The sequence below is a fragment of the Dipodomys merriami genome, unplaced genomic scaffold (genome assembly GCF_024711535.1).
Source record: "Dipodomys merriami isolate MVZ:Mamm:240054 unplaced genomic scaffold, mDipMer1.0.p SCAF_8, whole genome shotgun sequence".
Classification (NCBI taxonomy): Eukaryota; Metazoa; Chordata; class Mammalia; order Rodentia; family Heteromyidae; genus Dipodomys; species Dipodomys merriami.
The window spans coordinates 6,822,711-6,847,063 of record NW_027206401.1 but is presented as its reverse complement, the minus strand read 5'-3'; the positions used below and the strand labels follow the sequence as shown (position 1 = coordinate 6,847,063).

The 24,353-nt window shown below is 48.1% G+C and overlaps 1 protein-coding gene across 2 annotated transcripts in view; it reads left to right on the top strand.

Annotated features, from left to right (window-relative positions):
• Zdhhc14 (zinc finger DHHC-type palmitoyltransferase 14) overlaps positions 1–24,353 on the top strand; it is a 203,189-nt gene that overhangs the window by 142,617 nt on the left and 36,219 nt on the right. For both annotated transcript variants that reach the window (XM_070010910.1, XM_070010908.1), the window contains exon 3: positions 6,925–7,083. In XM_070010910.1, the coding sequence (XP_069867011.1) occupies positions 6,925–7,083 (159 nt within the window). The remainder of the gene's footprint in view (positions 1–6,924; positions 7,084–24,353) is intronic.

Below are 24,353 nucleotides of genomic sequence, written 5' to 3'. Positions count from 1 at the left end.
TCTGTGTGCCAGGGGACCCAAATGTGACCGGCTCCTGCAGTGCACTGTGCTTTGTTTTTTTAATCTCCCACCCCAGAACAGAATGTCTGGGAAGGGGCTGATTAGCAGGACCCACAGCAACGGTCTTTCCAGCCTGCGCAGCTCCACTTAAACGTGTGCTTATTCAGAACAAGAATGGGCGTTTCTTTCTCTTGATAGAAATGATAGGGTGGCATCTCTAGCCAGAAAGGAGGGCATGGCCAGTTGTCTCTGTCTGGGATTGAGCACTAAGGAGGACATAGAGACCCAGCCAGAGGTTGCGGGTGTCCAGGCCTTGAGGGAAGGAGCATGCAGGAGCCTCCTTAGCCCATCACCCCCTGCGTTGAAAACAAACATCCAAGCATCTCTAAAGCCAAACTAGTTTAGTCTAGGTGGTCGGCTGTGGTGAGTAGACATGGTGCAGTTCTGGGATTTGTTTTGAATCCGGATGGAAGCGACGTGGTGCTGTGGTTGGCTGACCGCAGTCATCCTGTCCCCGGCTCCCCAGGCTGCCCTGTCAGGTGGAATGGTTAGCACGTGGACCAACCCCAGGCCCTTCCCAGCAAGGAGAGGCCTGTCATGCCTTGCTCCTCACGTCAGCGCCTTGCCGAGGTGAACTGGGGCTGGAAACCTGAAGAATTTCTCAGATAATTTCTTCATTGACCAAAGCATTGAGAAACTCTTCCCTCATGGACCAGATCAACATCATCATGTCACTGTCATCATCATCACCATCATAATCCTTGTCATCAGCAACATCATAATTTTCAATTAAGCCCCTACTTGCCTGGTGATCACAACTGACATCTGGAGGCTCAGCGTGGGACCTGGGTTGGGGCAAAAGCACAAAAATGTCAGTTCTACTTTACTCTCTGTACCAATCAAGCTTGGGACCTGAGCAAGTCTCTTTCTTAGACAGGAGGGAAAATAGAACCTCCAGAGGTATCAACGTATCTATGGGGCTGGAGTTAAAAGGATAGGCCATTCAGAGGTGTTGTCTTTTGTATTATATATACTTGTGTAGGAATTACTGCCCACTACAGAATAATCCCTATAAATGGACACCCAATTTTCTCCCTTTTCCAATAATATTTAGAGTGGTTGGCCATCTGCAAGACTCTGAAAATAATACAGTTAAGTGAATGGGATTTGTGTGTATTAAAAATCTAGATTCTACTTCTCGACTCCAGGAGCTTGCCAATAAATAATGTATCTTAAATCTGTCAGCCCTTACATTGTAATTTCACAACAATTATATAATCTTTTGTTAAACTATGAGCACCAATACAAAGATAAAATCAATATTGCCAATCAATTTTGTAATCTAGTTTAGATGAAACTCATTTTTGCCTGATTTGCATTTGAAAACTCAGAGGCCTTGGCCCTTGAAGGTGGGGTGAAATCTGTTGCTGAGCTTGTGCAGGCTGCCTTTGTTAGAGAAACGCTCCAAAGTAACACTCATCTGGCTACTTTCATGAGCATCACTGTAAGTAAAGACGTGGTCAATTGAGATCATCGATCCAGGGGGATACTGGATTTAGTTTAAACAAACATTTACATGCTTGCTTACTTACTCGTGTCTTTAACAATTAATGTCTGTGAGGATACGTCAAAAATAAAAGGGCTTGCAGAGAATGTATGGGTCAGCTTTCCATCACTATAATTTACCCGAGGTAAATTACCTTATAGAAGAGAAAAGATTTTATTGGGCTCACAGTTCTGAATGTTTCTGCTCAAGAAGAGGTGGCCTGTAGTTCAGGCCCTGGACAGAGATACTGGGGAGCATGTGTCTGAGCAAGCTGCTGACATGGTGGGTCAGGATGCAGAGAGCCAGGATGCTCAGGATCCCACAAGCCCCTGGAAAGACATGCTCCCAGCCGGACTGTCCACGAGCTCCCACGGCAAAACCATCCATAGCAACTCCAATAGCGGCACTCTAACCTTGAACTCATGAACTGTGAGGACTAAATTGTGACAGAGAACATAAGCAAGCTACACAGTGTTCTTCAAATTTAGCCACAGGCATGAAGAGTTAGCACAATGCAAATGTCAGGGAAGCCAAGGCTGGGTCCTGGGGTTGGATGCGTGGCTCAGCTGGCAGCAGGTACAGAGTTTGAGTCCCAGCCTCAGGCCTGAAAAAGAAAAGAAAAGAAGATGAGAAAAGGTTTGGTCCTGTTCAAGGAAAGGCCCATATAGACTCCTACACCCTGAACAAGACCCTTTCTCCCCTCTCCTAGGAACAGACTCTGTCACCCAGTGAAGTGCAGCTGCTCAGCAGCATACAAAACAGGCAATATAATTCTGTCCTTCCTCCCAGGAAAACTGCTCTTTCCATCACTCCTTAGTTTCTCATGGTTCCGGATCTGAATTGGATTTTGGTAGCTGACAGAAAGTCATTCCCGTGCAATGAAGTTTCTTACAGAAAGATGCTGCACGAAGGCCAGGTGAAGGGAGCGTGCTTTGCTCAGCCCCCAGGCCCTCATGCAGCTGCTTCCCCCCAGGATGGCTGAACCCCAGTGCATGGAACAGCCTCTGGTCAGAGCTGGCTTTGAACCAGGGTCCTCAGATCTCAGCCCCAGACTAGCTAGGATTTCAGGCATGAGCCACTGGTGCCCGGCTTACTTTATCATTTACATTTTATGGAGGTTTACCTGGAAGCAAAGTTACCCTTGTTGACAGCAGCAGCGCAAAGTGACTCTGATCATCTACTTCCAAATAGAACTCGTGTGTGTGCACACGTGAATTACCAAACACCCATTCTCTGCTTTACCTGCCCTCCACCCCCACTCCAGAGAGTAAGCCACAAGTGACTTGCCCTGCTCACCACAGTGAGCAGAATACTGCTGGCCAGGTCACGGCACCTAGTGAATATTTTCTTGTTCCATCCACTGGCTGTGTGTTGGGGACAGCCAGTGGCTGTTCTCCAACCACTGCAATAGTCAGGAAGACAGATGCATGGTTTCACGCTGGCCCTGTGCTTTACCTTCATTCTGACTAAACTCCTGTTAGCAGACATTCTTAGCACCCTGGCAGATGCTCTGTCAGCTGCTTAATGGTCTGTGAAACTTAAATGCACAGGGGAATGTCGTTCTTCCAAATTCTTTGGCTAAGGAAAACATCAGAACCTGCATCTGTGAAGAAGCAAGATTTTGCCAGGCATGGTGACTCATGCCTTCAATCCTGGCTACTATTCAGGAGGTAGAGATTGGGAGGATTGTGGTTCTTGGTCATCGCTGACAAAAAGTTCTACTAGCTGTGCAGGAAATGGAAATAAGAATATCATGATCCAGGTGGGCTGAGCACAAACACTCGACCTTATTTTAGAAAAATAACTAAAGCAAAAAGGGCTGGGTGTGTGACTCAAGTGGTAGAGGACCTATCTACCACATTCTAAGGCCCAGAGTTCAAAGCCCAGTGCTGTCCCCCCCAAAAAAAAGTTGTATTTTTATTACGTTTGCATTTTAGAGAAATATAGTGCAATTACATGTGTATTTATAACAATTTGGGGTAGGAATAACTAAGGAGATACATTAGGTCCATCATGATCTAAATCAGGAGGAAAAGAGGCTTTAACTTTCAGAGCTAGCACTGGAAAGGCAGACCTTCAGTAACAAACAACTACACAAGGCTCTGTCTAGTCCAGGACTTCTGTCAGTGGCAGGTCTCATTCCAGAGCTCACACACTGGGCAACCTGCTCTTCATGTCCCCTGGTTCCCTAACTCTTTGTCCGCAGGTCTGATGAGCAGGCTACCATTGATGCAGGGCTGGTATTATTTCTACCTCTGTGCCAGCAATTTAGGGGAGAGTTTATGCATGTAAAGACCACTTCTTTTAAGCTTTTAAGTTGCCTTTCAGAATGCTTTTGTAAAAAATGCCCTTGAGAAATACTGACTCATATGAACTTGGAGAAACTGTTTGAGATTTTTCAAAAAAGAACCCAAAAAACGGTAGTGTTCTTGAACCATTAGCTATTATAGACTTTGCTATTCTTTGTCGCTAGCTGCATTTAAACCTCATAAAACAGCCCTACGAAGTAGAGACTCAATTGAATGCTGCCAAATACAAAAACACAAGTAACACCCCCACCCCCAAAAACCCAAGCCAGAGTAATTGAGGACTTGAGCAGAACACCAAGTTTAGTGCGTTGTACCTGTGATCTCCACAAGTGAGAGAAAGACGAGAGACCAGTGAACACTGAAGAAAAGCCTTTGTCCTCAGGATGGTACTTAAAGCCCTGGTGGCCAGGGCTGAGAGCACAGCACAGCTAGACTGGATAAATAGATGCATTAAATCCCATGAGTATCCAAGGGAAGGAGCCAGCAGCTTTGCCTGCCACTGTTCTCGGGATGAATGCTTTGTACTGGGCTTACCAGTGGGTTCATTCTCCCTAGAAGGCAGAAGAGGAACCCGCAGCCCAGAGAGCCCTAAGGTGGGGACAGTGTACCTGTGTGGGGAACAGGATGACCACTCCAAGAAGCCCCTGGTGACCGCCTTGTTTGGAACAAAGGCCCTGTGGGAGGCTATGCCACGGGAGGAGCAGACCAGAGGCCCAGAACTTGGGGGGCCTTGGTGAGACCTAAGGATCTTAGTCACACTTCATCTAGAAGGCTTACTATGAGGGCTGTGTAGAGAATATATCCAATCCAAAAGGAGAGGGTCACCGGCAGCAGGAGCCCTCTTAGACCCCCAGGTTCCAACCTTGCTGCACCACAGCCCTGCATAAATATGGCTGACTGGTTTGTTCATTTGTTTGAATCCTCTGTTCTTTCCATCACTTGATGACATCTCTGAGCCCCTGAGTCCAGATCTTCCAATCCTTCCATTTCTTTCTCTTTTTTCTTTTTCGTTCTTTATTTCTGTCTAGCTGGGGCTTGAACTCAGGGCCTCGTACTCTCACTTGGCTTTTGCACACTTTACCCACATGTGCTTCTTTCTTTTCACTGATAGATTGGAGATAAGAGCCTCACGGGCTTTTCTGCCCAGGCTGGCTTCCAGATATCAGCCTCCTTAGTAGCTAGGATTACAGATGTGAGCCACCAGCACCCAGCCTTCCATTTCCTTCTAGAGTCCTTCAAATATCTAGTCAGAGCATTCAGGGTTTTGGCTACATTCTTAAGCTTCCCTTTACTGGGTCTGTCAAATACTAGTTCTTAGTTCACTTTGTATCAAAGGATTATACTTTCAGAAAATGTATTTTGGAGGGGCTGGGAAGGTGGCTCAGTGGTAGAGTGCTTGCCTTGCATGCCTGAGGCCCTGGGTTTGATTCCTCAGCACTACATAGGCAAAAAGAAAAAAGCTGGAAGTGGTGCTGTGGCTCAAGTGGTAGAGCACTCGCCTTGAGCTGAAGAGCTGAGGGACAGCGCCCAGGCCCAGAGTCCAAGCCCCATGACCGGACCCAAAAAAAAAAAAAAAGAAAATGTACTTTGGAGCCCCCAGATCAATAGTCTATCTGTCATAAGAAATGCTCACAAACTTCATATTGTCAAATTATCACTACTCAGAGCTAGACTTTTTAGGTAGTTCTAGTGCTGAGAAGGTTGACATTGCTTCATTTAAAAATATTTGACTTTTAGTTTTAGCTTCAAAATTTTTCTGACTAAATTGACACCAACCTCTGATTGGGTTGGTAATAGCCTTTTAAGCCTGTATCTGATTTCTAGTTTTTCAGTTCATATTTGCAAGAGCTAAATAGGTATGATCAATTTGACAACTGACACAAAGCTACTGAAACAGCAACGTTTTATTTTGAGCCTCAGGGGCACCCATAGCTATCTGCTCTCATCATCAAGGACCTTATTCCAAGCCCATTCTTTTCACAAAGATGCTCAGCGAAGCCAAGGCCGCCCCATCACTTCGTTTCTTCCTTAGTACAGAAGGACTGAAGGACTCGGCCAAGGCCCTCCTGATGATCTTCTCTTCTCCAAGAGAATTTTTTAGTCACATCTTGGGGTCTGGGGTGAGGTGTTGATGTGAGAATAAAACTGGAAGCTTCATCTTCCTACAGAATACTGAGACCACCGGTTGGGACCCCATGGGTTAGGGGGTGATTCTAATGTGAGATGGGCAAGCAGAACCAAACCCAGAGACAAGATGGAACTTGGAGACAGATGTATTTGTAATTTTTTCTACATTTTTAGAATTGGCTCAAAAACATAATCAAAGATTCTGGTCAGATGAACAAAATGTGGAAATGATGTCTTTGAATATAAATTTAAGTTTTTTATTTTTACAAATTTTTTTCAATGTATATTCCCATCTCCTATGCACTAGATTTTTGGGTTTTTTCCACTTTCTGGAGTTCATGTCAATAAATATTATTTTCCATGATCAGAGGCACAAAGGCTTTGGGTCCTTGTGCGCCTCCCCACACTGGTACTTTTGAGGAACGAATGTGGAGAGTCAGCTGGGCTGGATTTGGAGCACACCATCCAAGAAGGAGAATTCAGCATGGCCCTGTGCTAATTGGGGCAAAGGCTAGCTTTTGTAACAGACCATCAGAGATTGACATACTACAAGTTTGGTGGGCAGTGAAGACAAAAATCAGAGGGGTGGTCTTCTACACCCTGGGCTGTCCAGGTGGCCTGGGGGGGGGGTGGGGAATTGTCTGCACCCCCTCCCCAGGAGGGAGTAGGCGGGGTCCCTCAGATTTCCTACTGGGCGGGGCCAGGGATGGGCGGGGCATATGAGCTCAAAGGCCATTGGCCAGAGTTGATCACATGGGCTCTATGAGCATGGAACAAATCACATTGGTGCTCCAGGTATGCAGTAACAGCCTGCCCTTGGTGCCCTGCACGCATGCGCGTCAGGTGTGGGGGCCCCCGAGCTAGGTGGGCCGACTGCAGGGGCATTTGTGTCCACCAGGAGGGTCTGGGGGCTGAAGCACTGTTTCTCCTTTTCCTCTACAGACATTGCAAATGGCACCAGTTCCGGGGGGTACCGCCCGCCCCCCAGAACCAAAGAAGTCATCATCAACGGCCAGACTGTGAAACTTAAGTACTGTTTCACCTGCAAGATTTTCCGGCCCCCTCGCGCCTCCCACTGCAGCCTGTGCGATAACTGCGTAGGTGAGTGAGGCTGTGGGTCTGCAGGGGTCGGCTCCGCCCCTCGGGCCGGCTCCTCCCCCAGGCTGGCTCCGCCCCCAGGCAGGCTCCTCCCCCGGGCCGGCTCCGCCCCCAGGCAGGCTCCTCCCCCGGGGCCGGCTCCTCCCCTGGGGCAGGCTCCTCCCATGTGCCTGACTCCGCCCCCATCCGGCTCCGCCCCCATTACTGCATTTGACTGGCTCCACTGGCTGACCGCGTCTGGCCTGGTCCATGGCCACCGATCCTTCGTGTTTCCTGGCTCTTAGCATCCCGACGCCCCAGGCCTCCTCCCCAGCGCAGGTACCGCGTAAGGGTCTTCGTCCCCCTGGGGCTGTCAGACCGGTAGGAGTTGGGATGAAACCTCTCCTGGAGGAGCTGCAGGCGTGCATCCCAGGGACAGGAGGCCAGGCCGAGGCAGGCGGCGTCCCCATCCCGGGGCGGCTGTTAGGGCCCCTGCTCTAGCCACAAGCTTCCCTAGGACGGAGCGGGGAGGCAGGCAGGGGGACAGGCCGGAGGCCCTTCCTTACAAGATGTGGCCCTACTACCACCCCTGCACCGGCTGCTGCAACCCACCAGGTCCAGCCCCTGGAGTCCTCAGACAGGGCCACTGCCCACGCCACGAGGCTGGCGAGGGATTAGAAGGGCAGCTGAGGGCTGGACCACATGTGGAGGACCCCGCTTCTTAGCGCGTGGCCAGCCTTGAGTAGACATGAATGTGATGTTCCCATGAAAATAAGCATGGAACCTGCGACCTCATGCCTGAAAGGAGAGAGAGGGGCTCAGAACAAGCCTGCCTTCCCTTAGTGACACATCCATATGTCCGTCATTTACTTCCAGCCCTCTCCTCCTTCAGTCTAAGAATTCATTGTCTCATTCTTTTTGAGAAAAATGCAGTTCTATAATGTACTTCCTGCTGGGACAAGTAATCTTATGTACCTTACATTTACTTTATCCTAACTTTAATCATCAATAATTTCATACAGAGGCCCTATTTTTCCTGTCAGGCTTTGTTAACTTAAATTAGTTTTTGCCTTCCCTAAGGAACAGCATAGAATTTGGTTCTGTCTTTCCTATCAGGAGAAAGGAACCTAGAGTTAAGTGCAGTATGACAGGTCCAGAGTGACAAAGGGTATGTGTTTTCCCTTGTATGTGGAAGCTAGATGTAGCTCCCAGACTCATAAGTAGATATGTTGGGTGGTATTCAAGTGCATACAAATGGATTAACTGAAATACAGTAGATTCAAAGGAGATCTTAAATAGTAACAATACCTTAGAAAGCCAAAATTAAAGTCCAGCTAAATAAATCACCAGGGACCCAGTACTCAGAAGGGGTGGAGTGAGGTCTAGGGGAAAAGGGGAATGAAGAGGAGAAGATGGGGGGAATGCAGATAGGAATCCAATATGTATCCTACAAAATTAAGAATTGGGAGGGAATGGCTGGGTGAGAATGTTAAAGGGGTGCCACTGATCAAGGTATATTCATAAACTGCTATGTGAGAGGGCAACTCCTTTGTACAATACTTAAAGAGAATCATTTTCAAAAATAACAGAAGTCCAAAGAAAGCACCTGGGTCCAAATATCTACCATGTGACTTAGACCCACTGCTTACGCTCTGGCCTCCGTTTTCTCTTCGTTGTAGTGGGGTTGGTGGCAGTACCTACCTCACGTGATGGTAGGAGGTTAGAGCCATGCAAAGCGCTTGCAGTAAGCCTGGCACGTAGCACGCGACCCATGTGAGGGGACACACTAGAGCTTCTGCAAAGATATCCCTGGCTAGGTTTGATTTCCTACCTTTCGTTGGGATCAGCTGCCAGCCCCAGGGGCCATCCCACAGGCATCCCCACGACACAGGGGCTTCTAACTCTTCAGGGGACCCATCTGTGGGAATTCTCAGGGCCATTTGTTGGGTTGTTATTTTGATCCCCGTGACTCTAATAGGATCGAAAAATGTAAAACTTAACTCTTGTGTTGTTTTGCATGCCCTCTCCTGCCGGCCTAATGCCCTACCCTGATCTGCATTTTGATAAATAAGGATGTGTTTTCTTCTTCTCTTTATCATTTATAAAAAAAAATCTTTCCCGTTTTTGGACACTCTTTGTTGCTACTTACTCATTTGCATTTCCTGTTCTCAGCCCGCTATTTCTTGTCTTGTGCACATGAGGCGCTCAGGCTGCCGAGCTCTGAGGAGCCGCACGGGGCCCAGAGGGCAGCGTGGCCCACTTGTCTTCTGTCCCCTCTGTCCTGTCTGGTCTGGATACCTTAAAACTCTCCCAAAGCCATTATTGCTGTGGCCGGGGACTGTACCGCCCTCTACAAAATGCTTACAGGTCTCCTCCCCTGGCCTGCTGTCCTTTCTCTCCTGAGCACGTGGCATGTTTTAATACACTCCCCTCCTGGCCACAGTGGGCCTTCCCATTGCCTCGCTGCATCCTCTGTGAAGGGGTCTCAGAGCTCAGACCCGAGCACACACACCTCCACCACGGTCCTCAGAAACCAGCCACGGCGTCACTGTCCGACTGGACGTCAAAAGGTTGAAATGAGGAGTTTGGCATTGTACTTGCCTTCTAGTGCAGGCTAGCATCCTGGATTTCTTCTTCACCATTTGGGTCTGGTAAGAGGACCAATAATGTCCCATCGAAAGGATGTTAGTTAGCCAGGTGCTGGTGGCTCACGCCCGGGAGGCTGAGATCTGAGGATCACGGTCAAAGCCAGCCTAGGCAGAAAAGTCCATGAGACTCTTATCTCCAATTAATCATCAGAAAACTGGAAGTGGTGCTGTGGTAGAGTGCTCGCCTTGAGCCGAATTGCTCAGGGACAGTGCCTAGGCCCAGAGTTCAAGCCCCACAACCAAAAACAAAACAAAACAAAAAGATGTCATTTGAGGGAAATGGAAGGAGCTGGCATCTGTGTCCTCTTTGAAACCTGAACTCTTAAGACTTTACTATGCCTCCTAGTTTGCTGGGTCTTTGCATTTCACCAATATTTAATCAACATCTGTATGTCTAGGGATGGGATAGGAGCTAGTTATGCCAAAGTAAAAGATAGTCTTCGGGTTGTTACTACAGCAGAGCATGGAGAATTCAAGCAGAACGCTTTGCATTTATCATGTGGCACAGGTCCAAGAGAGTAATTTCATTTTGCTAAAGAGTGCAGTTAAAGGCTGAATATGATGGCTCCTGTCTGTAATCCTCGCTGCTCCAGAGGAAGAGATCAGAACTATTGAATTTTAGGACAGAAATGTTTGCAAGACCCCCATCTCAGCCAACAAAAAGTTGGCAACCATAGTTTGTAGCCTGACAGCTATGCAGAAAACATAAATAGGAAAACCATGGTGAGGGTCGGGGTAGGCACCAATGTGAGACCCTACTTGTAAAATAAGTAAAGCAAAAATGTCTGAGACGGTAGCTTAAATGGTTTAAGTGTGAGACGGTAGCTTAAATGGTTTAAGGGTGAGGCCCTGAATTCAGTCATGCCAACAAAAGTACAGTACAAAATTATCATTTATATACAAAATAACATTGCATCAAAATTCATAAAGTTAAAATTGTTAGGAAATACAGGGATAGTTTGGTATGAACACATGGCATACCTGTTTTTGAGACTGATGTCAACAAAATATAAGAAAATCAAGGACCTCACTATGTAACAAATAAATATATGTTGATCTTTGTTTCTGTAAGAGATGCCTTTTTCAAAACATGTAATAAATCATAAAAGGCCATCAAGATATTCCTAAATTCCTACAAAGCAGATGTTGCCTTAACTACATCATCTGATGACACATTAAACTAGAAACAGCCACAAAGAAATAAGTGCCTAGCTGGGCACCAGTGGCTCACACCTGTCATCCTAGCTACTCAGGAGGCTGAGATCTGAGGATCACGGTTCAAAGCCAGCCCTGGCAGGAAAGTCCATAAGACTCTTACCTCCAATTCACCACCAGAGAATCGGAAATGACGCTGTGGCTCAAGTGGTAGGGTGCTTGCTTGAGCTGAAGAGCTCAGGGACAGTGCCCAGGCCTGGAGTTCAAGCCCCATGACCAACAGAAAGAAAGAAATGGGTGCCCAAACACAACCAATTATCATTTTTTGAAGATTAAAAACCTTACATAAACAATTTTTGTGCTACTTGGGAAAGAGCTTAGGGCTTTACACTTGCTAGGCAAGTACTCTGCCACTTGAACCATTCCTATAACGCTTTTATTTTTGAGATAGAATCCTGCTAATTTTTTCCTGGGATGGCTTTGTGTTCAGTCACCTGCCTCTGCCTCCCTAGACATACATCAGTGCCTAACTATGTACATTGTTTTCTTTTAATGGTACTGGGGTTTGAACTCAGGCCTCAGGCTTGCTAGGCAGACCCTCTACGTCTTGAGCCATATCCTCAGCCCTTTCTCGCGTTTGCTATTTTTCAGATAGGGTCTCAAACCATGATTCTGGCAAGTTGTTAGCGTCACAGATATGTACCACCATTCCTGGCTTCATAAACTCTTTTTTTTTTAATTGTGAAAATGTCATACAGAGGGGTTACAATTACGTGGGCAAGGTAATGAGTACATTTCTTATCAAGCATTGTTGCCTCCTCCTTTGTTTCCCCTTCCCATCCTTACCCATCTCCCCGACCCCCACCCCGCACCAAGTTCCTAGGGTTTCTCCTATTCCGTCCTGTAATGTTTACAGGGTGTCTGCTTTGACTCCAAGGTCTTTGATCCATTTGGAGTTGATTCTGGTGCAGGGTGATATATAAGGATCTACTTTAGTTTTCTACAAGTGATTAACTGATTTTGCCAGCACCATTTACTGAAGAGACTGTCTTTCTTCCATTCTATTTTTTTTAACCTCCCTTATCAAAGATTAGATGGCTATAGGTCTGTGGGTTGGTTTCTGGGTTTTCAATTCTATTCCATTGGTCCTGAGGTCTGTCCTTCATAAACTTTTTTTTTTAAGTGTTTTATTTTATTTATTTATTTATTTTGGGTCTGGTCATGGGGACTGAACTCTGGGCCTGGGCACTGTCCCTCAGCTCTTTAGCTCAAGGCTAGCACTCTACCACTTGAGCTACAGTGCCACTTCTGGCTTTTTTTTCTTTTTGCTTATGTGGTGCTGAGGAATCGAACCCAGGGCCTCAGGCATGCAAGGCAAGCACTCTACCACTGAGCCACCTTCTCAGCCCCTGTCCTTCATAAACTCTTGAGAGACAAAAACTTCAAAACTTGGAGTAGTAGAATATTTAGAAAATATTTAGAAAATGGCACTTAAGAACAATAATAAAAACTGTACCATTCAAGATTTAAAATTTAAACAATAGCCGGAAGAGAAAAAGTGTTCATTGGAAGATGAGCCAGGTGCTACAAGCCAGACCCAGGGAGACGAGGTGTCCACGCAGGGCCAGTCATACCTGCTGGGGGCTTACAGGTGAACCCCACAAGCAAGATGCTGGCAGCACTTCCACCAAGTTCAGTCTGCTGTAATATCAGCTTAAAACTCTGCCCTCTCTGCCAAGACCATAGGCTACAGATGCAGAGATCTGGGCAGAGCCCCTCAGCTGGATCCACTTCCACCGGAGCAGCCAGAGAGCCAGGGCAATGCCTGCTGTCCATTCGCTAGTGGGGGTGGAAGGGCGGGGCTCTGCTTCCTCCCTATTTTGGGATACTCCCCAAACAGGAAGTTTACTTGGATGGTAGATGGCCAATAAAATCAAACAAGTTGGTGGAAGTCCAGTACAAAAAGCAAAACTACTCTCAGAATAGAAACAACTGAACAAACCATCTATCTCCAGAAGACAGAAAAAGGATAGCAAAATAAACTTGAAGAAAACAGGAAGAAATCCATGACCTAGAAAACTGAGCCGTAAATAAGACACCACGTCTAATTTCCTGGAATATAAACAGCCAAGAGATAGGCCTCTGATAAGATGAAGAGAAAACAGCAAGCATGTAGAAATGAGACAAATGTAGGTGACAGTTTTTAATTATTGATAAATAAATATTACTTTGTGTTTCATATAACTGTATGCTAGTTGATTTGAAAATTCAGTGAAACATCATTTTTATTGGGAATTCACCAAAGAATGAGTGAAATACTCCAGTAGATCAATAGCCACACACACACACACACACACACACACACACACACACACACACACACACACACACAGAAGTTTGTTGAAGAATTATCTAGGAAAGCTGGATTCATACAGTTTTACTTCCAAGATTCTGAATAGAGTTTAGAAAAGGTTGGAGTTTTTCTTGTTATTTCACCAAGAGAGTATCTAGCCCTCAAGCCAAAACTTGAAGAAAAAAAAGACTGCAAAAAAAATCCAAAACAAAAATATCAATTTGAAACAAATATTAAAAGCTGACACAAAGACATAGGAAATTTAAAAGTATAAAAGAATTGCTAGCCGAGCACCGGTGGCTCACGCCTATAATACTAGCTACTCAGGAGGCTGAGATCTGAGGATCATGGTTCAAAGCCAACCCAGACAGGAAAGTCCATGAGACTCTTATCTTCAATAAACCACTAGAAAACCAGAAATGGCACTGTGGCTCAAGTGGTAGTGCACTCACCTTGAGCTGAAGAGCTGAGGGACAGCGCCCAGGCCCAGAATTCAAGCCCCACGACTGACAAAAAAAAAAAAAAGAAGAAGAAGAAGAAAGAAAGAATTGCTATGACATAGGAAGGTGTATTCTAGAAATGTTAATAAAACTGTTCATGTATCTGTAGGTCAAAGGACAAAAGGTATAAGATCATGATAGATGCTAGAACAGGATTTAATCAAATGTGGTGTACAGTTCCTCTGCAGAACTTAGTAAAGCAAGATCGGGAGGAGGGCTGGGTAGAATTTGTACCCCTATGACTCCCACCCCCTGGGGTCACTTGCTTAGCAGTGGAGACTCTGCTGGTGTCATTGAAGGTGACTAGAGACTAACAATTAGATAGTAAGACTGCAGAGCACTGGTGGCTCATACCTGTAATCCTACTCAGAAGGCTGAGGATCAAGGTTCAAAGCCAGCCCAGGAAGGATTCTTATCTCTAGATAACCACCAAAGACTGCAAGTAGATCTGTGGCTCAAGTAGTTGAGCACCATTCTTGAGGGAAAAAGCTAATGGATAGCACTGAGTTTAATCTCCAGTACCAAGGGGAGGGGAGGGAAGGATTGAGGGAGAGAGGGAGGGACAGAGGAAAGGAGGGAGGAAAGGAAAAAATAAAGAGAAAAGGAAGAAAGGAAGGAAAGGAAGGAAGGAAGGAAGGAAGGAAGGAAGGAAGGAAGGAAGGAAGGAAGGAAGGAAGGAAGGAAGGAAGGAATCACAAGTTCTTTAGAGGAAAATCCATTTGTAGGTTTTCCTTTCCATTGCTAACCTGCCGTGTGGCTGTGAGGACGTACTGACACTTCATGGAAAGGCCAGTGACTCCAGAAAGTCTGCATGGTTGATTGCAAAGACCACCACTTTGATGCATCCATTCACGAGGCTTCAAGTCCATTTTACCCCAACTAGCAAGGTCCTAAGCTCTAGTAGGGCATGTGTGGGGCACTGGCCTTATTCCAGGTTTCCTCAAGTCCTTCTGTGTTTCTCAGAAAGTAATCCAGGTTCAGGCAGTGGTTTGGGGATCTTAGCTCAAGCAACAGAATAATTAACTCCATGACACATGTCATCTGAGCTGACCTGTCATGACTTCAGCGTTGACTCGCTTCTGCTAGGGCCTGGCCACCGCAGGACCCTGGCTTCCACCCCATCCTCCCAGCGCCCTCCAAGCTGTGGGCCAGAGCCAGTGGCTGGGGCGCTGGTCCATCCCCAGCAAAGCCTTTCCCCGCATGTTCCCCCAAACCAGAGACCCCAGGTACTGCTACCGAGGATTCTTCTTCAAAACAAATGAAAACTAAGCATGTATGTGCAGGTGCTTTTGAGGCAGTCATCAAAACAAAATTCCAAGAAGTCTTTCCTTCTTTCAGAAGAATTTTCTCTGTCACAGGGTTGGTAAGTGAGATGGAATCACCAGGCCCCTGCTGGAAGTCTGCACGCTAGCAAGCTCAGCAAGCTCCCTGGGGCACCATGAGCATGGGCCAGCTTGAGAGCCACTGGAAGACTTTGCCTGAGTTTGCCACTGAGACCAGGCCATCGGATGCCTCAGGAATTGTGCATCCTGCCTAGGAAACCGTGGCCAGCAGCGGCTCCTCCCACAGGGCGCTGCTAGGGTGACTAGTGATGTGGAAAAATTAATAAGTAGCTACCGTTCGTTGAGTGTCTGATAGAAGCTGTGCATTATGGATATAATTTTACAGATGGCTTCCTTCTGCGAGCGTTGCTCCTTGGAGGTCAGTGTCAAGGTTTGCCCACAGGGTTAAGGGTGCACAATGTTCCGTGCCAGCGTGGAGGCCCGGGGCCGCAGGCAGACGAGCAAGTGAGACATCTAGCCGCCTCTGTCACCTGCTTTGTGGAGCCAAGCATTTACAACTTCAAAAGAGGAAATTACAGCCAATTTAAAGACCTCAAAGGGGCTTTATTTTGTGATTCTACAATCAGGCAACACCTCATTCTGTAAAATAGAATAAACGTCCCAATGTGCCAGGCAGCAGTGGTTGGTTTTATAGATAGGAAAGATAAAATGTAAACAGCTGAAAGTGGATTGGTCATTTCAAAGTTAATTCTCTTGTAAGAGGAATTAAAGAGACAGCACAGTAGAAAAATAACTGACTAATCTGGGAACTGGTAGCTCATGTCTATAATCCTGGTTACTTAAGGAGGCCGAGATCCAAAGGATCACAGTTGAAGGCCAGCCTCTGTAGAGAAGTCTATGAGATGCCATCTCCAAAATATACCAACAAAAGTGGTAGGCTGGAGGGGCTGGAGACGTGGCTCAAGTGGTAGAGCATCAACCAACAAGCAAGCCAGGTGACTGAGAGGCTTGGAGTTCAAACCCCAGTGCTATCAAAAAAAACAAAACAACTAATTAACATCAGGATGCCTCAGGCTACTTTTTTTGTGGAAGGACTGAAGCGAAGAGAATTCCATTATCTATCGTGCTAACTGATACTCCCCCTTTAGAAAGTATGGCTGTTATTTTTTGTCTTGATTTCCCAGTCAGATGACAGCATAGTTTTTGTTGGGTGAGAGAACTTTTAGCGTGAGTGACTCCATTTGGATTTTTAATCTGGTCTCATGGGTCGCACTGTAGAACCTAGTCCGGAAAAACGGCCTTCTGTCATTTGTTAACTACAACCAATAAATACCGAGCTATTTATTGTTGGCTGTTCATGCAAGTAGAGTTTTAAAAAAATACAGGCGTCCTGTCCTTGACAAATTTTCTTCCAAGACATAAAAAGCTAGCTAACATTGCGAAGAAATATTTGAGGACATTGTGGTCTTTAGGATATATAGTCTAATTCCATCAGCATCATTTTAAACAGTCCCATAAAGCAGTGAAGGGGAAAAAAAGAGTGACAATATCAGATACAGTCACTCTAAGGTTGCTGCCCTCCTAATAGAGGGACTTGACTCAACCCCTGGACATACGCTCACAGGAAGTAGAAAAGATGGAGTTAGATTCCACTTTGGGAGGACTACTCTGAGCCCTGCACATTAAGTGAACTGATGAGCTGTAGCAGCTAGCTGCCGCCCAGTAATGCTGTGTAACAAACACCATCAAAACTCGCAGAGGGGGCTGGGAAGGTGGCTCAGTGGTAGAGCGCTAGCCTTGAGCTGAAGAGCTGAGGGACAGCGCCCAGGCCCAGAGTTCAGGCCCAGTTCAGGCCCCACGACCGGACCAAAAACCAAAAACAAAACAAAAAAAAAACTCGCAGAGGTTTCTCTCCCATGCCTGGGATTGCCCAGGACAGCTCTGGAGCTTGGCTCCAGCACGGGTTCAGGTTCAGATACTGCTCTCAAATTTTATTCCAGAATCTAGGCTGAAGGGAAAGCAGCAGTTGGAGCAAATTTTCCTCCCAGCAGGTCATTAGACCATGGGATGGAGAGCCAAAACATTCCATGTCTCGCCCAACCTCTCTCGGTAGCACAGCTGCCAAGACACAGCGCCAACTGAGGCCCATGACCATCACAGATGTCCACGGCGCCAGAAGGGAGGAAAAAAATGTTTACCGAGTAACACAACCTGTGGCTCATGGGGAGGTTAGAAGACTGGAGACAGTTATTTCAGAAAGTGACTAGTCACCAGTGGCTCACACCTATAATCCTAGCTACTCAGGAGGCAGAGATCTGAGAACTGAGGCTCAAAGCCAGCCTAGGAAGACAAATCTAAGAGACTCTTGTGTCTAGTTAACTAGAAAAAAATAAAAACAGAAGTGGAAACAGGGTTCCAGTGATAGGGTGCCAACCAGCCATGAGGGAAAAAGGCTGAGTAAGAACTTGAGGCCCAGAGTTCAAGGTAAAAATGAAGAGGAATAGGAGGAGGAGGAGGAGGAAGAGGAAGGGGCGGGGGGGGGGAGAAGAGAAATCGTTTCATCTTTCGACCCCCTACAGTGCCTTACAGTTGATATTTTAAAAATCTAGGGTTGACTTGAACCTTCCAGAACCCAAATTGGCCAACAGCAATGGCTTGGAGAGTTACAGAGGTAAAAGCCAAAACATACCTTCAATCTTCTGCGGTACTTGTGGGTGTATCAGGCGATCCAGCTGCTCTCTGTTGGGTATTAGGCAGTAAACCGTTCACAGAATTCCACCCACTGTTTGTAGGAGTTGGGCAGAGCTGAGCTGCTCACGGCTGGAAACTTTGATAATGAACAATAACCTGTGTGCTTTGGTTTTGAAGGCTTAATATATGTTTGTACATTTTTTAAAAAGAGCTATGAAAACAATTTGGCTGGGTGGAATAAGTTTTATTTCTTAAAAGGTTAAGGAGTATTTTAAATAAGGGCCTAAGAGAATTGGAAAGATTATATTTGGGAAGAATTTTTAAATCCAGCAGTAAGCTGAACGCAAGTGGCTCACATCTGTAATCCTAGCTGCTCAGGAGGCTGAGATCTGAGGGATGTGGTCTGAAGCCAGCTTGAACAAGAAAGTCTGAGAGACTCTCATCTCCATTAACTACCAGGAAACCGCAAGTGGCACTGTGGCTCCAAGTGGTAAAGTGCTAGACTTGAGCAAAAGACAAAACTCAGGGATAGTGCCCAGACCTTGAGTTGAAGACTCAGACTGAAAAAAAGAAAAGAAAATCAGTATTTTCATCAACTGTGAATACAGGTGACAGCACACTAGTGGCATCGGTCACTACTAGAATCAGCAGCTTTTTCATGGGATGTTATAATAGGTGACTTTGATATCGCTGTACAGAGAAGTCAGGTGATGAGTTCAATGCATCTTGATCAGCATCACCCCATTCTGTCATTCTCCCCTATTTTCTCCCTCCCAGCCCTAGTCTCAGGTTTCGTAGTTTAGTTTTTGCATAATACACATCAAAGACAATGACTACATTTGCTCTTCCTCTCTCCATTCGTGCACACTCCCCCTGTATACCCTATCCAAGCACAATGCCACGACCTGGTATTTATCCGTTGTTCACAGGAGTTGCGCCTCCCCTACATATCCATGCAGGTAACTCTTTGCGTGTGTGCTGGTGCTGGGCTTGAACGCAGCACCCGGGCACTACCCCTTGGCTTTTTTTCATTCGAAGCTAGCCCTCTACCACTTGAGCCATACCTTCACTTCCAGCTTTTTTGCTGGCTAATTGGTTGGTTGAGAACCTCGATCCTCAGCTCTCAGCCTCCTTGGTACCTAGGGTTCACAAGCGTGAGCAGACTCTTATGAGTTCTGCCATCGTAACGGGGCAGTGCTGTTTATCATAGAAAGCGGAGTAACCCGCTTTCTGCTTAGAGGCTCATGCTTAGAAACCCACTGCTCAGGGCTGGGAAGTTGGCTCAGTGGTAGAGCGCTTGCCTTGCATGCATGAGGCCCTGGGTTCGATTCCTCAGCACCACATAAGCAGAAAAAGCTGGAAGTGGTGCTGTGGCTCAAGTGGTAGAGCACTAGCCTTGAGCTGAAGAGCTGAGGGACAGCGCCCAGGCCCAGAGTTCAGGCCCCACGACCGGACCCAAGAATAAATAAATATAAATAAAAAATAAGAAACCCACTACTCACTACTAGCTTAATTTATGTATTTATCTTTCACCAAGGAACAAAAAATAATGTATTCCTTCCATGTCTAATCATGCCGAGGCCTTGCTGTGGGACGGGGGGTGCAGCATGTGCCTCTGGGTTACCCCACTGTGTGCTCGGGGAGACTGGGGGTGCCAGGCTCAGGAAGCGCCCGCCCTGTACACATGCCACCAAGCGCTGTGTTCTCTTGCCCAGTGAGAGAACTGGGCACAGCCGGGCGCCAGTGGCTCACGCCTGTCATCCTAGCTACTCAGAGGCTGAGATCTGAGGAGCACAGTTCAAAGCCAGCCCAGGCAGGAAAATCAGTAAGACTCTTGTCTCCATGGACTTCTAAAATGCAAAAAGTGTTGCTATAGCTCAGAGTGGTAGAACACTAGCCTCAAGTACTAAAACTCAAGAACAGTGCCCAGGCTCGGAGTTCAAGCCTTAGGACTGGCACAAAAAAGAACTGGAGACAGATGTCGCTTGTGTACCTTGCTCTGAGCTAGGAGGGCACAGGGAGAGAGCGGTGGTCCTGCAGAAAAGCGCAGCAAACACTGGGCAAGAGAGGCGGTGGCACCCAGGAAAACACAGGCAGTGAGGGAATGTGTGGGGAGCAGCCAACCGGCCGGAGCGTCGGGTCCAAGCTCCAAGCTGTGAGCCCTAGTTGGCCAAGCGGAAAAGCCCCGCTGGCAGCCAGGAGGACAGGCTAAGGCAGGTGGGGACTGCAGGCAGGCAGAGCCAGCGAGGCCTGCTGACCGGAGAGGCAGGGCCTAGAAGCAGGCGGGGCATGCGCATCTTCTCAACAGGGTGAGGACACTGGGTTTCAGAAAGCGCACTGTGAGCTACGTGGCGGCAGGACAGAGTCCAGAGACTGGTTAGGCCCAGCACTGTGGTGCCAGGGCAGGAGGCCTCGGCCCAGAATGAGGAATGGGAAGATGCAGTGGCTTCCAGGAATATCTCAGAGAAAGAACCCACGGGTCGAGTCTTTGTTAAATGCATGGGGTTGAGGCAAAAGAGAGAATTTGGTTATTTTTCCAAGTTAAAGAGCAGTGCCTGTGTGTGTGTGTGTGTGTGTGTGTGTGTGTGTGTGTAAGAGAGAAAGAGAGAGAGAGACCAGGTTTTGAACTCAAGACTTCATCTTTGCTAAGCAGGTGCTATACTCTGTAGGCAGACCTCCAGCTCTTTTTGTTCTAGTTATTTTTAGATAAGGCCTGGAGCCGCCCTCCAATGGTGATCTTCCTACCTAAGCCTCTTGCATCGCCAGGATTACAGATGCATGCCACCACACCCAGCTTATTGAGTGAGATGGGGTTCTCTGTAACTTTTTGCCTGGGCTTGCCTCTCACCACTATTCCCTGATCACCTCCCAAGTAGCTAGGATTACAGACATGAGCCACCACACCTGTCCTAAAATTCAGTGCTTAAAAAAAGGTAGAGCTCTTGTGTTTTCAGTGTGTCGTGACTGTGTGACCCAGGCCTGTTAAGAACATGATTTAGTTTAACTACCTGGAACCTCACATGCATCAGCTTAAAGTAGACGGGAGGGCTTGGAGTGAATCAGCTCCAGGGCCCGAACGGTGCACGCTGTACAGCAGGCTGCAGCTGGCTGGCTGGTGCCTGTGAGGAAGACGCATCGAGGGCAAAGGAGGCAGTAATAGGGAGCGGAGGAAAGACGAGGAGGAGGAGGCTGCATGGACAGCGAACGAGCGGTCGCGCGTGGCTGTGCTGCCGAGGGTCATGGAGGACAGCGGTCTTGGAAGGGTGGAAAGGTGCTGGGCATGGGCAGAGGAGAAGCCGCTCCTGGCCGGGCTGGGGTTGGGGTGGAGCAGGGGCTCCCCCAGAGCTGCTGAGGAGAGACCCAGAGCCATCCAGCGAGCGCTCAGCCCAGACGTGTCCCCACTGCCAACATAGTCACCCTGCTTTACAAGATGACATCACACAAAGTACTAAGAGTTTATTTGGGGGGGACAGGGTACTGTTCCATGGACTTCCTTAAGACACACTGTGGATACAGAGGGCTCATGTTCAGCTCTGCTCACCTGTCCCCCTCATCTGGGGCCACAGAGCAGGGAGACAGGGACAGTGCTTAGAGAAGATGGGGAGAAGGCAGTCACCCCCCCCAGGAAGCCCAGAGGTAGCCACGGGACACCAAGGCTGGACTCTAAGTAAGCACTCGAGTCAGCCCAGATGGGAGGAGGGCCGTCATGGAACCTCAAAGGTGGACCCAGGGCCGCCTCTTCCAGAGCCTTCTGGCTGAAAGCATCAGTGGTGGGTTCCCTGAGAACAGGGAACTGGGGGGTCCAGGAAAACACGCATGTGAGTTCATCCCAGAGCATCGTCCTGTGACGATGGCCGCGTGCGCTCCTCCCGCGCGCTCACTGAGCATCACCTCCGCTGAACTGCTGCTGGGTGGCACGGGCAGCGGCTGGGGGGACTCAGCCTGGGACCAGAGACAGAATCCAGACCTGACCTGAGCTCAAACCATACCTCACCAAGTTTTCAGGAGCCTTGTGTCTCTGCAGGTCATAAGGCTCAGGGTTCTTGGTCATCTGAGTGCCATGCGGCCTCTGAAGGCAGGGAGAGCTGGATCACCCTGGAAAGTGGGAGACACTCACCAGAGACCTTAGTCTTGGACCCTGCAGACATCAGGTCCAAGCTCTGGCTTTGGTAGGGTGCCCAAGGACAGAGTCATGCCTTTAAGACAGACTCATATTAGCTGAGTTCTTCCCCATGCGGGTGGCCCTGCGTCTGCCTGTAGTCTAGCTACCAGGGTAGCCAACTCACGAGCGGAACAGCATTCAAAATGTCGGATGTGACATAGACACACCATAGGAAGCAGCGTCCCCGCCTGGTCAGTGTTAGAAGACTTTCTGGATCCTTCTGTCAGAAACTCTATGGTCTGTAAGATGGCGATCCAGGTACATGTGCACACTTCCATAGTGCTTTGTTAGAGGATTCTGATAATTTGTAAAAATGTGCTTAAAAGGCATTTAAAACTGTATGGTGTTCCTCATTCCACACATTTATTCATTCGAAAATTGTTTTTGGCGAAAGAATGAAATTGGACATCTATTATGGGATATCTTGGAAAGCTCAGGTCGTACCAGCAGGACAGTTTCCACCTGTTCCTGGATTAGTGGCACTCCCTACAGCACCCGTGAACATGGGCAAGAGGCGGAAAGGCTTGTGGCTGCAGCTGGGTCCGAGCCAACAAGGGGTGACCTCCGGCTAAGAGCTCGCCGCCTTCCTGCCTGGGAAACACTTCCGTCCTTAGAACAGGCACGGCCGATACTTCATGAAAGCCTGTTTCTGTTTGTGCGTCTCGTGACTGCGCCGTGTCTTTGTCCGCGTGTGGTTCTTGGCTTTGGGTGTCTGCAGTTCGCTCCGCTCGAGTCCCTGCCCTGTGCTTTCCACAAGTCTGCCTCTCTCTCGAGTTTCTGAGTCTCACTCAGTGCTTTCCTCCAAGCTCCAGTCCTGCCCGTGCCCCCGTGCCAGTCTCCGCTGTGCCACCCACCCCACTGAGCCGCATGCCCCGGGCAGGCCAGAGCAGCTCCCCGCAGCCCACCCGCAGCCCCCAGGAACCAGGGTGTGGGCAAGCCGGGCACGCTCCCTGACTCACCCATCTCTCCTCCTGCACTACCAAGAGTTGCCCCTGGCCTCACCTCCCCTGTGCAGTGGTCTGTCTCCTAGAGGCCCCCCACACCCACTCCTGTGCCCCCCCAACCAGCTTGGACCAGACCCCAGAGTGATCGCACTCAAGCAGACCTGGCCCCTCGGGGAGAGCGGGCCGAGTCTGCCTGCTCTGCGGCCCCTGAGGACTGTGCCGATCCGCTCCAGCCAGCCCCAGCCAGCCCCAACCAGCCCCAGCCAGCTACGCCCGGCCCGCAGGCCGCAGTCACTAGCAGCTCCAGCCCTCCCTCTCAAGTCCTCTCCTATTTGGGGGGCTTGGTGCGGGTGCCTCAGCACTCTCCGTGCTCTCATGATAAGTGCACCTGGGATTTCTTCTGGGAAACCTTCCCTGTACCCCACTGCACCTCCAGAGTGCAGTGTGAGCCCCAAAAGGGCAGGTATGTCTCCCCAAAACCAGCCAGGATGGCACAGGTGTCCAGGAAGGGCAGAAGAAAGAAGGGAGACAGAAGAAAGGGAGAATGTCACGTCTTTCTTGCTGTGGCTGCCTTCATCTTTTTTAACTGTTTTACTCTCCTGTGGCCAGGGTAGAATGTTTGTTTAACTTGCCTTCAGCCCATCTAAATAAAAGTCACGGCCCCTGCCACAACCTCAGCAGAATACAAAGCAAAAATCTCAAACTTCAAGAATACCACACTAATGCCATAGAAAACGTCTCCTCAGCGGTCTGGGCCTGGTGAAGACACAATTTATACATACTTACTTACTCAACAGATTTTTTAGGGTCTTTCATGGACCAACAACAAATTCAAAGACAGTAGTGGTTTTCAAACTTGTAGTTTCCTACATCTCACTGTCGGAAAGGTGCTTTCCATCACAACCCAACATGTACGAATTTTGAGGTAATACCTCACAAGGCCTGTACCACACACTGGGTGTTTGAACTCGGGCCTCCTCCTTCCTGGGCGAAGCTCTGTCACGGAGCCATACCTCCAGCCCCGCTTACGATTGGTTTTTGTTAGCTTAGGCTCTGGCTTCTTACCTGAGCCATCAGCAGCCTGCGCTCGGCTTCCTGTCATTGCTGGGAGCACATATGTGTGCCGTCATATCCAGCTTCTCGTTATGTGGAGTCTGGAGGCTTTTTCTGCCCAGGCTGGCTTCAAATCAGAATCCTCCCAAGTTTAGCCTCCTACTTGGCTAGCGTGACAGGCATGTTCCACAGGCTTTGGCCTTCCTTTTGGTTTTTAATGCTGGTCATGACTCACTATGTGAGCACACCCTTCATTTATAAAGACCTTGGAGTAAAGAGCAGAGCCAAGCCACTTCTGCCCTGAGAGTGGCTGAGTTATATACTGAGTGAGCCAGGGCGCTGGGCCACACAGCAGGGGGATGCTTGCCTGCCTTCTTAAAACAACTTGGTTTTAAATTAGCTGTTGAAATAGGTCGTTTGGATTTCTAAGAACTAAAACCAGTATGTCAACCATCCTTTCCTTTTTGAGGTAGAGGCGACAGACCAGTTGTTTCCACCAGATTTT